The sequence below is a fragment of the Malaclemys terrapin genome, chromosome 7 (assembly GCF_027887155.1).
Source record: "Malaclemys terrapin pileata isolate rMalTer1 chromosome 7, rMalTer1.hap1, whole genome shotgun sequence".
Lineage (NCBI taxonomy): Eukaryota > Metazoa > Chordata > Testudines > Emydidae > Malaclemys > Malaclemys terrapin.
In genome coordinates, this window is record NC_071511.1 from 2137927 (window position 1) to 2155927 (window position 18001).

Sequence of the window (18001 nt, forward strand, 5' to 3'; positions counted from 1 at the left end):
CCTGGGTATATATGGGGCGGGGCATTGCCAGTCAGTGAGATATAAATACAGATGTACAGATCCTAGCATGCAAATTTATCATCTTATATGACAGGGATAAGTCAGGCATGTAAATTGTGCATGTAAAGCATGCAAAGTCGTGAAATAGGCTACAAATGCTATAAAAATAAGGTATCCAAAAGTTTAACAATTGGACGGGGGGCTGCCGAAGATGCTCCTTGCCTGGGGCGCTATTTGGTCTAGGGCTGGCCCTCTACTCACCTTTGTGAACTAGCTGTATCTGGACACATTTTAATCCAGGAATTTTTGCACCTGATAGTCTTTCTAAACAATTTTTAAAGGCATCCATTCTTACGATTTCTGGGTAACAACTGTCCTGAACATTCTTGCGTCTGATGAAGTGGGCATTCACCCACGAAAGCTTATGCTCCAATACTTCTGTTAGTCTTAAAGGTGCCACAGGACCCTCTGTTGCTTTGTCCTGAACATTGTATTTTGAGCTCTCATCCTACAATAGCACAAGCCAGATTCTCTAGACTCTTACAGAATATAATACATATGCAAGAATCTGAACATCAAGACATTAGCGAAAAAACCTGCTTTTCTGTCGATTCTCCCATTGATGAACTTTTTGGTTTATATCACTTGATAATTTTATAGGAACTTCCACCATGTTTGTCAATCCTTTTATGTAATGACTGACTGGCATGGAGTTATTCAGATGGCATGAACTCATGAAACACCTGCAGTCTCTTTCAGAGCACAAATAATAGAATGGTCACTATACTCCCCCTTTAATTAAGGGGAAACTGCTATTTGTCCTGTCATTTGCCTCTTCTCTTAAGTCTAGACAGAAAGAGCTTACATTGGAATCTTTTGATAAGAATTCAAAACACACAGCACAGTTTTGCCTTTTGAATCTTATTGCGCTTATCTGAAAATATCAAGGTGTTGGCAATTGGTTTCCCTTCCCAGTAATACACTTATTTTTCAGGCCAATAACATGTTTAGAGAAGAGAGGACCGGCCCATTTTCTCTCTCCTTTATCCTTCCCTATAAATTATTAAATAAAAAAAAGTTGGGGGGAAATTATTTTGCCGCTTCAGATGCCTACCACATAATACTTTGATAGGATTGATAATTTCTTAGTTGATTTTCAAAGAGAGAATTTGAAAATTGAATTTGAAATGAAGTTCACTTTGTATTTTATAAGGCATTTTTGATGTAAAAATATTTTTGCCATGTACTTACATTTTTCTAAGCTGAATACTTCAGTTAGTAATTAAAAGTTTATCTTGTGTTTCTGTATATCCTCTCCTTTTGATATGAAACATTTATTAAGTTCCTAAACTTTTGCTGGATTGACAAAACCTGTTATTTAAAGGCATTTTTTCAGTTTAAAGATGTATGTAATGACATTTGCATTGTACTAGGTTCATGTGATTTATTCAGTATTATTTGAATGCAGTTATACGTGCGGAAAAGTTTAATTACCAGCTATCTACATGGTTTCAATATTACCCAGAGGGCTGTACTTCTTTCTTAATTAAAAAATATTTGAACATAATAATAGAGAACTCTATTAAAACATGAATAAAACATTGCAAGCAACCAGGTCCTTAAAGTTTACTAAGTAGTTTTCAAATCAATTTCATTAAGAGTTGCTTAAGCATTTTTACCAGTGCTCTGTATGAGGTGAACAGAAGAGAATGCTTCTATGTAAACTCTCATTTTGACATGAAACTACCCGTGTCATAAAGCTACTTCACTTCCTTTTGGATTCTCAGAACGCGGAAACATGTTTCAACATGGAATATATAAAGACTGGTGACCAATGACAATCATATTAAAATGGGACTGTCTGGTTACACTTAGCAATGCCTCCCTTCCAGTATGTTTTCTTGAAACTCAATGGGAGCCTAGGTTTTTGGTGTATACAATGTAAAAACATTCCTAGCTCTAGGACTGTTTGTGTTCTGACTTTAAAATAATGTACAGAAAAGTCAATTTCAAATCATCTCTCATCTCAAATCATGCCAAACAGACCTAATTTCCTTCTCTGACAGGGTTACTTGCTTAGGTGATAAGGGGACGCAGTAGACATGATACATCTTGATTTTAGGGATGCAACTATCGTTTAAAAACCTAAACTATAAACATTATATCGGTTAACCATTTAATCACTAACAAGCTCACAATCTACCCCTGGCTTGGGAGAGTACAGTGGGCTGGGGGATCGTTTGCGTGTGCATGGCTGGGCGTGCTCTGATCCCACCCCTTGCTCTCCCAGTTACTAGACACGGCCTAGTGCAGCTAGTTTGGCAGATCGCTGCCGGGAGACCAGACCAGCGGTGTTCCGGCAGATCCAGTGGTTCCTGGGCAGACCCACCGCTGCAGCCATCTGCAAGAGCAGCAGAGCTGGGGGGCGGGGGGCTGCTGGGCTGCCCCAAGCAGTGACCTCTCCGCCGGGCACAGGCTGATTCAGCGGTGCCACGAGCTGCGAGAGCCGTGCAAGCTCCAGTACCCCCCGGGTATTGCTGCGGGGTTTTTAATGTGCACATTAGGTATTACATCACCAAACTATTTTACCAATCTGTTTTCAACATTAACTGCAATATATTAACAGTGAGACTAATGCTTATTGGTTAACCGTTTAACATTTCACATCCCTACTTGATTTAGTTAGACTTTTAATACAGTCCCACATAACATGCTCAAAAGCAAACTAGGGATATGTGGGCTACATGAAATTACTATAAGGTGGGTACACAACTAATTAAAAGAGTGGAGTCAAAGAATAATCATAAATGGTTTGCTGTCAAACTGGGAGGACGTACCTAGTGGGGTCCTTCCGTCCTGGGTCTGGAACTATTCCATATTTTAATTAATGACTTGGATAATGGAGTGGAGAGTATGCGTTTAAAATCTGCAGATGACACCAAGTTATCCTATCTCCTAGAACTGGAAGGGACCTTGAAAGGTCATCGAGTCCAGCCCCCTGCTTTCACTAGCAGGACCAAGTACCAATTTTGCCCCAGATCCCTAAGTGGCCCCCTCAAGGATTGAACTCACAACCCTGGGTTTAGCAGGCCAATGCTCAAACCACTGAGCTATCTCTCCCACCCAAGTTGGGAGGGGTTGGCAAGCACTTTGGAGGGCAGGATTAGAATTCAAAACAACCTTGACATATTAGAGCAGGGGTCTGCAACCTTTCAGAAGTGCTGTGCCGAGTCGTCATTTATTCACTCTAATTTAAGGTTTTGCATGCCAGTAATACATTTTAACGTTTTTAGAAGATCTCTTGCTATAAGTCTATAATATATAACTAAACTAGTGTTGTATGTAAAGTAAATAAGGTTTTTAAAATGTTTAAGAAGCCTCATTTGAAATTAAATTAAAATGCAGAGCCCCCCCCCCCCCCCCCCCCCCCCGGACCGGTGGCCAGGAGCCGGGCAGTGTGAGTGCCACTGAAAATCAGCTTGCATGCCGCCTTCAGCATGCGTGCCATAGGTTGCATACCCCTGTATTAGAGGATTGGTCTGAGAACATAATGATGAAACTCAAAGACAAATGCCAAGTACTACACTTAGAAAGGAAAAATCAACTGCACAACTACAAAAGGGGGAATAACTGGCTAGGTGACATTACTGCTAAAAGGGATTTTGGGGGTATAGTGGTTCAGAAATTGAATAGGTGTCAACAATGTGATACAGTTGCGAAAAAGGCTAATATAATTCTGAGGTGTATTAATAGGAGTGTTGTATGTAAGATACAGGAGATTACTGTCCTGCTCTGCTCGGCACTGGTAAGGCCTCAGCTGGAGTAAAGTGTCCAATTCTGGGTGCTACACCTTAGGAAAGCTGGGGATAAACTGAAGAGAGTCCAGAGGAGAGCAACAAAGGTTTAGAAAAACCTGACCTACAAGAAAAGATGAAAAAACCTGGGAATGTTTAGTCTTGAGAAAAGAAGAACGCAGGGGACCTAATAACAGTCTGCACATATGTTTCAGGCTGTTATAAAGAGGACGGTTTCATCACACGTGTGCTTCAAAGAGCCACAGGAGACACATTAAAGAGCCACTTATGGCTCATGACCGTCTGTCTGAGTATCACTGCCATAGACCTCTCCCAAAATAACTCCTAGAGAATCCAATTTCATCCCAAAGATTCATTACTCTCACTGTTAAAAATGTATGCCTTACATGGTGATCAATTGTTCTCCCTGCCCACTGGAGGTACAGCAAGTGGAATGGGCTTAATCTGAAGCAAGGGAGATATCAATGAGATAACAGGTAAACTTTCTAACTATAGGTGTATTTAAACTCTGCAACAGGCTTTCAAGGGAGGTTGTGGAATTCTTATCACTGGAGGTTTTTAAGAACAAGTTGGACAAACATGTTATCAGGGATGGTCTAGGTTTACTTGGTCCTGCCTCAGGGCTGTGGGCGGACCTTCCAGGGCTACATGTCTATGATTCTCTATTAGCTTTAGAATGCCTGGAATGATCTATATTTTTATAATACTCTAATATCAGGAAAAATATAAGATTTTATTTGCTAATGGAGCCTGTTTTCTAATGGTGAAACAAGGCAATACTGAAAGCGAATCAGCATCTTTTCAATTTTGGGACACAATGTGGAACAGTAGTACCACAAAGACGCGTCAGAGGACTACCAAATAAAGACTTCCGAGTGGAAAAAATATATTCAAACTTTGATCAAATACTATACACATAAGTCTGTCAAAGCCACTGCCTATCATGCTGATGAGTATTGTCTCATTGTACTCCCCCCTTCTGTGTGTATCCATCTGTTGTCTCTTGTCTTATACCTAGAATGTACGACCCTTGGGGAGCGACCACCGTTTTGTTCTCTGTTTGACAACGCCTAGCACAATGGGCTCCTAGGTGCTACAGTAATGCAAATAATAATAAATAATAGTAAGTCTGTCAGATCCGCTATACATATATTTTGTGGCAATAAAAAAAATCATCTCAGCCATCCATATACCATCCCATCCATCTTGCAAACACTTAGGCATGTTGTTAACTTTAGACACAGGAGTACTCAGTAAGAGTGTAACTATTCTGTTTGAAATTGTAACCAAACATCTGAAAGCAAAGGAAAAATGACAGCTCTTCCCTTCCATGTTTAAAAACTAACCAATTCAGGCAACAAAAAACACGTATGTACTTTTTGAAGCTGCAGAAATTAACTTGTTTCATAGGGCATTGAGAATTTGAAAAAACCTTCCTGGTGGGAAGAAATTTTCAGTTAAATAAAAACAGTCTCACAAGATTCCTCAGTTTGCCCCAACGTGCTGTGGACCTACACAACTTTCTCCTACTTACCACTCTTACTCTCAGCTGCAGCAAGCAGGTATTGGGGAGGAAGGACGATTAGCAGAGTTTTTTCACTCTCCACCCCCGATGTAACTGTCCTGTTTTTTCAGTTGTTTCTCCTTTTAGCATGACTCCTCTTTCACTGCACTTGAAGTGCCCCGATGACTACATGTGCTCATTGTCTGAGTGCTACCGTTTTTAATTGTCTCACTGAGTCCACCTTACAGAGGATCAGGACCATGAAAGAGGAAGTAACCACGGTTCTTTGAGACATGTCTCCCTTTGGCTGCTCCAAGGTAGGTGTACTTGCGTCCCTGCGCAGCTGCTGAGAGAACTTTGGTAGCAGTGTCTGTTAGGCCCACACATGTGCTGTCTCTCCTCGTGTCCCGCCATGAGGCTAGCCAGCGGGCGTGGGCTAACCCCCCTCAGTTCCTTCTCTACCGCAGTCACAGACAAGAACTCTGACGTAGAGGGGAGGAGGGTGGCTTGTGGAGCACCCATAGCGACACACATTGTTACTGCACAAGGTGAGTAACTTCCTCTTCTTCTTCGAGTAGTGTCCCTATAGGTGCTCCACTGTTGGTGACTCCTGAGTGGTATCCCCACTAGAGGGCTGGAGCGTCAGAGTCCAGTCAGTTACAGAGGACAATACTGTGGAGTCACAGATGGCATGAGAGGCGGAGACCCCAGTGATTGCATACTGTTCTGCGAAGGGATGGAATAATGCCCAAGTCACCATTGTATAGGTTTCTGAGATAGGGCCATTCCTGAGGAAGGTGACTGATGTGGAGATGGAACTTCGGGAGTGTGCAAATACCAGCTGGAGATGTCATGTTGTGAACCTGATAACATTGACTGAAAACCCTGATAACAGATTGAAAGCCCTGGTGGGCCGGATCTGGCCCACGGGCCGTAGTGTTTGCCCTCCCCTGCTCTACTGTATAGTAATACCTCTTGTACCTCATCCAACCAGGAGCTTTCTATGTGTTGGAAACATAAAGGAGCCAAGTCTTGAGGCGGAGAATCCCCAGGTTGGGATGTAGAGTACATCCTTCATTCTGCGAGAGGAGGTATGGACTAGTTTGGAGAGAGATCAGTGGGCATGTCGCGAGTTGTGACAGGTAACGGTACCGAGTCTGTTTTGGCAAAATAGGAACAATCAGTATGACATGTTCTCCTTCTCTTTTTATTTTTAATAGGACTTTCGACAGTAGGGGACATGGAGGAAGGGCATAGAGAAGGTCCCTGTCCCAGGGAAGGAGAGAGTTGCCCAGCGTGTGTTGCCCCATCCCTGCAGAAGGAACTGAGGGGGGGTTAGCCCATGCGAACTGGCTAGCATTGTGGCGAGACCTAACTGCTACCAACGTTCCCTGATCAGCAGCACAGGGATGCAAGCACACCTATATTGGAGCACCCATAGGACCACTACTTGGAGAAGAATGATATTTTTTAAATTCTAACACTCTGCAAGTTTGATATGAGCCAAAAAAACAAAGAGAGATTTAGGTCTCTTTAAGATTTAGATTCTAGGTTTTATCCAACAATTTACTTGTACAGGAGCGCTAGTCATAGAAAGGAATTCACTTCCTTTTAGCATCAAAGCCCTCCGAGTCTGAAACAGAGCAGGTAGCTGTCAAGTACCAGAAGGTAAAGAATCAGACTGGAAATAAGGCGTAAATGTTTAACGATGAGAGTAATTAACTACTGGAACAATTTACCAAGGGGGATGGTGGATTCTTCATCACTGGCAATTTTAAAATCAAGACTGGATGTTTTTCTAAAAAATCTGCTCTAGAAATTATTTCGGGGAAGTTTTATGTCCTGTGTTTGGACTAGATATCACAATGGGCCCTTCTGGCCCTGGGATCTATGGTACATGGTAGCTTGGGAAAGGACTGTAGAAAAAGAATTACAATGATGTACTGGGAAGATATCTTGAAAAAAAAGTCCACGATCTGCATTATATTCCAGAAAAGGCATTACAAAACATTATACTAATAGCCTATCACTTCAGGGAGTCTGAAAACAATATAGGACAAATAACCCCAAAACTGCTAGAGAAATTATGGAGCAATAGGTTCCTTGCCCACACGTAGTGGGAATACCACTAAAACAACCTTTTGGGGAATCTATCTGTTCCTATATTATCTCAATACAGCAATTGTGGGATCCACTAGTTTTCCTGCTGGGAATACCTGGAATCGATGACCTGCTGTAAGAACAATGGGTCACATGCCTGTTGGTGACAGATGCCATGCACTTTGTTATACATTAGAAGAAACTAACACTCCTGAAGGGACCAGCTGGCATATATGAATGTGCACTATTTCATTCATGTACAAATTAACAGCCGTGAATAGACAGATGGATGTAATGGACAAGGCTATTAGCCATGGAGCAAGGGCTAAAACTAAAGCCACTAGTAAGTGATCATGAGCTAATTAATTTATTTGCCAGCAGAATATAGTTCTGACCAGTAATATACTTACTTGGTGCATTAAAAGGAACAATTTCCTGAAGCTGAAATCGATAATGAGCAAAACTGAATGGGTAGAAAATTTTAAACATAAAAATGTGAATGTTAAATGGTAGAGGTTTAAAAATGCTTTATCAGATGCTCCAAAAAATGCATTCCCACATTCATGTGAGAAGATTCCTGATTTTGTTCCTGATATATTTAAGGAATTTCTTATTATTATCCTTAAGACTACTGGCCATAGATTTTTCACTGATACCTTTAGCTCCCCTCATCAATTGTCTGCATTTCCTAACTGCTGATTTGTATTCTATCAACTGCAGCAGTTACATCTGATAGAAGAGTGAATGAGTTTTGTGCTTGGATAGCCACTGCACCTTATACTGTGGTTCACAAGGACAATGTCATCATGAGGCCCCATCACAGCTTCACAACTACAGTGGTCTTGGATTTCCTCCTATCTCAATGTATTTCTCTCTGTGTGTTCTTCCCCAGTCCCCAATCCCACCCAGGGGAAACTTGCCTCTATGACCTAGATGTAAAGAGGGCACTCTGTCTGTACCTGGAAAAGACCAAGCTCTTTAAAAAATCCAAGTTATCTGTAGCATATCGAAATAGATACCAGGGAGACCTCATTACCGACCAGAGACTCTCTCACTGTATTCCGAGATGTACAGAACATAGCTAAAATGTAACCAGGAATGAAGTATATCCTGGTTTAAAGACCCATGCCACAAGAGCTTTCGGGGGTAGGGACTGTATTTTTGTTCTGTGTTTTGTTTTGTTTGTACAGTACCTAGCATAATGACTAGAGGTCTTAGGTAATAAAAATAATAAATAATAACAAGACATCCATATTTAGCTAGAACTCCTCATCTACCATCTTTCTGGTATAGCACTGCTTGCTAATCTCATAGATTCATAGATTATAGGACTGGAAGGGACCTCGAGAGGTCATCGAGTCCAGTCCCCTGCCCGCATGGCAGGACCAAATACTGTCTAGACCATCCCTGATAGACATTTATCTAACCTACTCTTAAATATCTCCAGAGACGGAGATTCCACAACCTCCCTAGGCAATTTGTTCCAGTGTTTAACCACCCTGACAGTTAGGAACTTTTTCCTAATGTCCAACCTAGACCTCCCTTGCTGCAGTTTAAACCCATTGTTTCTGGTTCTATCCTTAGAGGCTAAGGTGAACAAGTTCTCTCCCTCCTCCTTATGACACCCTATTAGATACCTGAAAACTGCTATCATGTCCCCTCTCAGTCTTCTCTTTTCCAAACTAAACAAACCTAGTTCTTTCAGCCTTCCTTCATAGGTCATGTTCTCAAGACCTTTAATCATTCTTGTTGCTCTTCTTTGGACCCTTTCCAATTTCTCCACATCTTTTTTAAAATGCGGCGCCCAGAACTGGACACAATACTCCAGCTGAGGCCTAACCAGAGCAGAGTAGAGCGGAAGAATGACTTCTCGTGTCTTGCTCACAACACACCTGTTAATGCATCCCAGAATCATGTTTGCTTTTTTTGCAACAGCATCACACTGTTGACTCATATTTAGCTTGTGGTCCACTATAACCCCTAGATCCCTTTCTGCCGTACTCCTTCCTAGACAGTCTTTTCCCATTCTGTATGTGTGAAATTGATTTTTCCTTCCTAAGTGGAGCACTTTGCATTTGTCTTTGTTAAACTTCATCCTGTTTACCTCAGCCCATTTCTCCAATTTGTCCAGATCATTTTGAATTATGACCCTGTCCTCCAAAGTAGTTGCAATCCCTCCCAGTTTGGTATCATCCGCAAACTTAATAAGCGTACTTTCTATGCCAATATCTAAGTCGTTGATGAAGATATTGAACAGAGCCGGTCCCAAAACAGACCCCTGCGGAACCCCACTCGTTACGCCTTTCCAGCAGGATTGGGAACCATTAATAACAACTCTCTGAGTACGGTTATCCAGCCAGTTATGCACCCACCTTATAGTAGCCCCATCTAATTTGTATTTGCCTAGTTTATCGATAAGAATATCATGCGAGACCGTATCAAATGCCTTACTAAAGTCTAGGTATACCACATCCACCGCTTCACCCTTATCCACAAGGCTCGTTATCCTATCAAAGAAAGCTATCAGATTGGTTTGACATGATTTGTTCTTCACAAATCCATGCTGGCTGTTCCCTATCACCTTACCACCTTCCAAGTGTTTGCAGATGATTTCCTTAATTACTTGCTCCATTATCTTCCCTGGCACAGAAGTTAAACTAACTGGTCTGTAGTTACCTGGGTTGTTTTTATTTCCCTTTTTATAGATGGGCACTATATTTGCCCTTTTCCAGTCTTCTGGAATCTCTCCTGTCTCCCATGACTTTCCAAAGATAATAGCTAGAGGCTCAGATACCTCCTCTATTAGCTCCTTGAGTATTCTAGGATGCATTTCATCAGGCCCGGGTGACTTGCAGGCATCTAACTTTTCTAAGTGATTTTTAACTTGTTCTTTTTTTATTTTATCCGCTAAACCTACCCCCTTCCCATTAGCATTCACTATGTTAGGCATTCCTTCAGACTTCTCGGTGAAGACCGAAACAAAGAAGTCATTAAGCATCTCTGCCATTTCCAAGTTTCCTGTTACTGTTTCTCCCTCTTCACTAAGCAGTGGGCCTACCCTGTCTTTGGTCTTCCTCTTGCTTCTAATGTATTGATAAAAAGTCTTCTTGTTTCCTTTTATTCCCGTAGCTAGTTTGAGCTCATTTTGTGCCTTTGCCTTTCTAATCTTGCCCCTGCATTCCTGTGTTGTTTGCCTATATTCATCCTTTGTAATCTGTCCTAGTTTCCATTTTTTATATGACTCCTTTTTATTTTTTAGATCGTGCAAGATCTCGTGGTTAAGCCAAGGTGGTCTTTTGCCACATTTTCTATCTTTCCTAACCAGCGGAATAGCTTGCTTTTGGGCCCTTAATAGCGTCCCTTTGAAAAACTGCCAACTCTCCTCAGTTGTTTTTCCCCTCAGTCTTGATTCCCATTGGACCTTACCCATCAGCTCTCTGAGCTTCCCAAAATCTGCCTTCCTGAAATCCATTGTCTCTATTTTGCTGTTCTCCCTTCTACCCTTCCTTAGAATTGCAAACTCTATGATTTCATGATCACTTTCACCCAGGCTGCATTCTACTTTCACATTCTCAACGAGTTCCTCCCTATTTGTTAAAATCAAGTCTAGAACAGCTTCCCCCCTAGTAGCTTTTTCAACCTTCTGAAATAAAAAGTTGTCTCCAATGCAGTCCAAGAATTTGTTGGATAGTCTGTGCCCGGTTGTGTTATTTTCCCAACATATATCCGGATAGTTGAAGTCCCCCATCACCACCAAATCTTGGGCTTTGGATGATTTTGTTAGTTGCTTGAAAAAAGCCTCATCCACCTCTTCCACCTGGTTAGGTGGCCTGTAGTAGACTCCTAGCATGACATCTCCCTTGTTTTTTGCCCCTTTAAGCCTAACCCAGAGACTCTCAACACTTCCGTCTCCTATGTCCATCTCTACCTCAGTCCAAGTGTGTACATTTTTAATATATAAGGCAACACCTCCTCCCTTTTTCCCCTGTCTATCCTTCCTGAGCAAGCTGTACCCATCCACACCAACATTCCAATCATGTGTATTATCCCACCAAGTTTCAGTGATGCCAACAATGTCATAGTTGTATTTATTTATTAGCACTTCCAGTTCTTCCTGCTTATTCCCCATACTTCTCGCATTTGTATATAGGCATCTAAGATACTGGTTTGATCTTTCCTCCCAGTTTTGTCCTGACTCTCCTTTCTCTCTGCCAATATAGCCCACACTCCCTCTCGTTTCCGACCCATCTCCCCGGTCTCCATGTTCCCCACTTACCTGTGGGCTTTGCTCACCTGTCCCCGTCGAACCTAGTTTAAATCTCACACAAAGAGATTCTCAAACAAGAAAGAGAAGTTACTTAGCAGAAACTATTGTTCTTCCAGAGTAATCTCTGTGCATTCATACTACCTGTCCTCCTTCCCCTATAGCTTGGCACGCTAGAAGACATTAGGAATTTGCAATTAGGGAGAAGGACTGAGTTGTTTGGGGGGGTGGCGGCACTACCTTATACACCATGGGACAATGCCACCCCCCTCATGCAAGATCTCTTGTGAACCCCCCTGCCCCCCAGCAGAGATGGCTTTTTAAGGCAGTTCTGTAATTTGACACTGGGGTGCCAGATCCCACAAGTGGGAATACACAGATGCCCTCATGAAAGATTCTGTGACTCTGTGAAGGGCAGGAACTAGAAAATAGATAGTCCCCAAATCAAGTGTATCGCTGGGTTTTAGAGATGATCAATAGGAGGGTTGTGCCACTGTCACATCTTCACCTCCAGTGGCGGAAGTTCTGGTGGGTGAAGAAAGGAGAGAGACCATGCTCAGAAGCCTGAGTAACATGTCTGGACTACCCCCAGTAAATTCAGGAAGAAGTGCAACCCATTTATAATGGACGGAGGATGGGCCGGGAGCTGGGAAAAAAAGAAGCCTTATATTCCAAATAGCAAAGTATGACACTGCCCAAAGGGTGTCCTAAGAACATGCTCTTTGATCTGCTGCCTATAGAATGTGCTTGAAAGTAAAACTCTAATTTCTTATTCAAAGCAGACTTTTTAATATATAACGTGGGAAGAAAATCCTTAACTCTTAAGTAATGTCCTGTCATTTGTGTGAAACAGGCTAATTTATTCTCAAATCACTGCATGTAGCCATAAGGAGAATACAAGAAGGAAAAAAATAAAATCACATGGGGGAAAAAAATCAATTTGATGGACTTGAACACAGTCCCCAAAGTAGCCTGGGGATTTAGTCTCTGACACTGCCTTACTGTTAGCCTTCAATCAGATCATTGATTACTGTTCAGGACTGCTGCAGAGAGACTATGAAGTGCACAGACTAGTGATCTTTTTATGGTTTTTCCTGTAGATTGCTATTGAAACTCTATCAATTTTCCTTCCTAGCCTTTCTGCCCAAAACTATGCCTGCATTTGTAATTCACACACTTTGAGAACTTGAGTTGTATGACTATTCAAGCCTATTAGCTTTTTGTTTGTAAACCTCAATGATTTCTGTTTGTAGGTACAGGGCTATTTTATATGCAATGCAACTTTAAGAACCCAAACTCGGGAACTGAAATATTCTTTCTAAACACTGATGTGGTGAAATATATTTTGCGTATATCTGGATGAAAAATATACTATTTTATTATTTCTCAACTGACACTAATGATTTATAGAATCATAGAAATGTAGGACAGCAAAGGACCTCAAGATGTCATCAAATTCAGCCCCCTGTGAAGACCACATACGCCTAGACCTCCCCTGACGGATGTTTGTCCAATATGTTCTTAAAAGCATCCAATGATGGAGATTCTACAAGCACCCTGGGAAGACTGCTCCACTGCTTAACTACCTTATACCATATCTAGAAAGTTTTTCCTAATATCTAACCTAAATCTCCCTTGCTGCAGATTAAGCCCACTGCTTCTTGTCCTGCCTTCAGTGGACATGGTAACAATTGATCACCATCCTCTTTAGAACAGCCCATAACACCTTTGAAGACAGTTATCAGGTCCCCCCTCAGTTTTCTTTTCTCAGACTAAACATTCCCAGGTTTTTTTAACCTTTCCTCATAGGTCCAATTTTCTAAACCTTTTGTCATCTTTGTTGCTTTCCTCTGGACTCTCTTCAGTTTATCCACAGCTTTCCTAAAGTGTTGTGCTCAGAACAGGACACAATGCTCCAGCTGGGGTCTCAGTGCCAAGTAGAGCGGGACAATTACCTCTCAGGTCTTATGTACAACACTCTTGTTAATACACCCCCAGAATGACAATAGCCTTGTTCACAACTGCACAACACCGTTGACTCATATTCCATATGTGAGTCGCTATAACCCCCAGATCCTTTTCAGCAGTTCTACTACTTAGCCAGTTAGTCCCCATTTTGCAGTTGGGCATTTGATTTTTCCTTCCTTAGGGAAGTACTTAGTACTTATCTTTATTGAATTTCATCTTGTTTTCAGTCAGATCAATTCTCCAAATGCCACCCACCTGCAAGAATGGGTGAGGGAACTTGATGGGACCAGTGGTGAAAGGGGGACAGTGCCAGTAGCAAGGGAGAGAGACACTCGCCAAGGGACAATAGGTATCTCCTCTCTCTGGGAGTCTCTGGCACCCATTGGCCAGCTGGGAGAGAGGGATGCTGACTGGCCAGCAGTCCGCAGCTGCCAGGATCTAGCCCAGCATTAAGGGCCATGTGGAGCCTCCATTCCAGCAGCCCGCTCTACCCACCCGCACTAGGAATGGGAACCTGGCCTGGCAGATGCTGCGGGTCTAGCCAATCATGGGCCAATTGGCAAAAGACCAGGGAGTTTTTTTGCCTCCTTTGCGGCACTTTCAAGCCACAGTGGGTTAAGCAGGGATGCACTTATTACCTAACCACCATACCGGGGCAGAGATGTTTATTCGTTGCAACTCATGGCCAATTTCCAGTCCGGTTAAGAGAATAAAATGAACGATTCCCAGAGGTAAAAGACATGGGATTTTGGTGTTGGGCCTTGGGCTCATGGGATAGGGTGAGACCTTGTGGCCTTCGTGGGCCAAGGTCCCCACCCCGCTGCACTCTTTGTCCCCCTCATGGGGAGAAGGGTGCTAAGACTCAGAGAGCAGAGACCTGGGGGAGGGGGCGAGGCTGAGGAGAGCCTACCATGCGTTATTGGGTATATGGTACGGAGCCATATATGTAACCCCTGCACTGGAATCAATTAAATGCCTGGTATAGGATAATATGGGAGTTGGGCTGGTAGCACCCTGCTCCTTTGTTAACGTTTAATAAAGTTGCAGCCTGGCACTTATTTCCATGCATGTGTCTGTCCTCATTTCGCCGGTGTCCACATCAATTTGTCGTGATCGTTTTGAATTCTAAAGCTGTACTCCAAAGTGTTTGCAACCCCTCCCAGCTTGGTGTTATCTGCAATCTTCATATGCATATTCTCTCACTCTATTATCCAAGTCACTAATGAAAATATTGAACAATACAGGACTGATCCCTGCTAGACCTCACAAAATACATCCTCCCAGTTTGACAATGAACCATTGGTAACTACTCTTTGAGTATGACCTTTCAATGAGTTGTGCACAAACCTTATAGTAATTTCACCTAGACCCCATTCTCCTCATTTGCTGGTGAGAATGTCATGTGGGACTGTGTCAAAACCCTTACTAAAAACCAATAGATTAGATATATATTAGTATAGGTTTGGACTCTGTTACAGCCTTTCTGTTCAAACAATGTAAATCATTTAGTTCCTAAGCAAAATCACTTACAGTAGTCTCAGCTTTCAGATTTGAATTCTCTCTTAAGATTTCTTTGAGGGACTTTTTACATATTGATGCTCTTAATTGACTCACTGATGTATCCTTTGTTTTTTCAGAGGTGCTTGGGCTTTCCTTAGAGAATTCAGGTTTACTTCCAGTTGGAGAAAGACAGGGGGTAGGCATCCAGCTTCTTGGAATATTATCAGGCTCTACTTTTTTCACAACCGAATCTTGTGGGGCTGATGATAGTGTTTCCAGGTGGCTATGTTTGCTATATTCTTTATACTTCCAGTGCTCAGGACTTCCTGACATCATCTTTAATGGGATCACTTTAAAAACTGCAGAATCAGATGACCCTGATGTACTGTGGCTGGTCTTGAGGTTTGAAGCACTTTGGATGAATTCACTGGGGTCATCCTAAATTTGGGAAAGAAAACAACAGTGATTTTGAGAGGAAACTACCCTCCACTTGTTTAAGATCTGTTTGCAAATATTTAGTCCTAAGATTTCAAAATTGCACTTTAATTATGATGGCTTAACTTGAGATTTTTCAAAGATTTTGAGCATCTCCTGCTCCCAGTGAAGGAGAATGGAGCGTTGGGTGCTCAGGACCTTTACAAAAATCAGGTCTATGTATCTCAAGTTGGGCACCCCAAAATGACAGCCTGCTTTGAATATGTAGGCCTAAATTCCTGTTCTAATTCAGACTGCTGGAAACCCCAAAAGTCTGTACATCATAAATATACTTCTTAGTGTAAGGTGGTTTACAAACTTGTGCTGACCAATAACATGTAAGGTAGAAAAGTCTACAATGTTGATATCTGCTCGACTACTGTAGTGGTAGGTGACACTTTAACATATTGTATATAAATCCTGAACATATCTGTCTGCAGAGATCACCTTGCCCTGCTTTGAAAGTTACTAAAAAAATAATTTAGCAAATAACATTTAAGAATACTTTATGAATCCATTATTCCTCTTCCAAACAAGGTCTATACAAAACATCCAAGAATTACACTTCCGATGTTCCCTTAAATTTCAATTAAAAAATAAACAGCAAGCAGAAAATCATGTGTTATGGGAGGAGGAAAGATTGGGTAAACTAGGGATGGTCACCCCATGGTCCTTATTGACACAGGGGAGGGGAAAATGGAGGCCTCCCATCCTTATCCAATCAGGTGCCACACTTCCTCTCCCCCACAGGCACATCACAGTACTACTGTATTTGTTGAAAGGATGGCTACAACATGAATGTTGCATCCTTAAATATGCATATTTCACCTTCTAGGGTCCAATCCTGCTGATACTGAAATCAAAGGGAGTTTTGTCATTCACTTCACTGGGACCAGGACTAGACCCTACAAGGGGAAATTCATATTTAAAAGAAAACCCTTCATTATATAATAATCTTTCCAAGAAATATAGTAGCATTGTATTATATATTTTCATGAAGAATACACTTCTCTCCTATTGCTTTATTTTGTTTTACGTTTTCTTTGAGTGGGTTTACATAAGACAAGAGCAGCGAACATGTTGTGGGTAGAGGATAATGATTACCTACAGGTCTTTCTCAATTATAGGGTTTTTGTTGTTATTGTATGATTTTGTTCTTAATATAAAAGAAAAAAGCGTTATGGCAGAATGGTCTCTCCTCTCGTCCCCCACAATCACACAGGACTTTCCCTATAAAGTGAGCTAAGCAGCTGTTCGGCAACCACATCGAGACCAAAACAATCAATTGTTCATGAATATTTTTATCAAGGGTGCTCAAGTCACAAAGTATTTGTTTTCCCTTAAGAACAGAATTCTAAAGGATAAAAATCCAGAAAAAAGGGGACCTATATTATTTATTAAACCTTTTTATCCAGTGCTGTAAATGTACATGACACTTTATAAGCAGATTAGTAGGTTAGCTGCAAATATAAAACACTGAAGTGTTAAAGTAAATAACAGAAGCAGGAAATAAATTTGGAGGCCTTTTGGCTGCAAGGTTTTCTTTTATCTCCTCAGACTATAAATTTAAAAATGCAATTAGAATGCGCTCCGTTTCCCCAATCTCTGTACAGACGGCTCCTATTTTCCTGTTTTATCATCCAGCATCTTTTTGGAAGCAATATATGAAAGTGAAGGTTACGATGAGGATGCGTTAAATCAGCTCAGTGCTATGAGAAAGTACATAAACCCTGAAACAGTCGAATGGAAGCAAACATTAATGTTCTATATGGTTTCCATAATCACCAGTCTTCCCAATTCATCCTGAAAGATGTGTGAAAGCCAAATTTATAATAATGTATATTATTTAAGGGTGGAATTCAATTTAAAATCAGATGACAGCCCCAATTCCGCAAAGCACTTAAGCACATGCTTTACGCACATTGACTTTAGAGGGACATAAGCACAAGCTTAAAGTTAAGCACGTGCATAAGCTTTTTTTCTGAACTAAGGCTTATAGGAGCTACGTGCAGGGAAGCAAACAGGACATTAAGGAGGACAGACTCCACCACCCTATGAGAGAAGTAGGCTGAATGTAATGCATTCAGGCTAAACTTTCTAAATGTGATTTGTGAAACACCTGCATGAATCAATGAGCTATGGAGGTATGCACAACACTTCATAATATTTTATTAATGTATTCCATGGCATAAGCCATTTTAACACCTTGAAAATCTCTCTCTTTGTATTAAGGTACAGAATGTATAAGGAAGGGTAAATGAAAATAAACTCTGATTATAACAATATCTTAGTTTAGCATCACTGACCCTACTAGCTTGCAAATAACTGGAAAAGAGATTAATATGCACTATTTTTATAGAAGAAATCTGAAACTTC

General features: G+C 41.5%; 1 protein-coding gene across 11 annotated transcripts in view; it reads right to left on the bottom strand.

Annotated features, from left to right (window-relative positions):
* CFAP20DC (CFAP20 domain containing) overlaps positions 1-18001 on the bottom strand; it is a 176084-nt gene that overhangs the window by 60311 nt on the left and 97772 nt on the right. For 10 of the 11 annotated variants that reach the window (XM_054033921.1, XM_054033920.1, XM_054033922.1 and 7 more), the window contains one exon: positions 15182-15589. In XM_054033921.1, the coding sequence (XP_053889896.1) occupies positions 15182-15589 (408 nt within the window). The remainder of the gene's footprint in view (positions 1-15181; positions 15590-18001) is intronic. The other variant, XM_054033924.1, reaches the window with a different exon arrangement.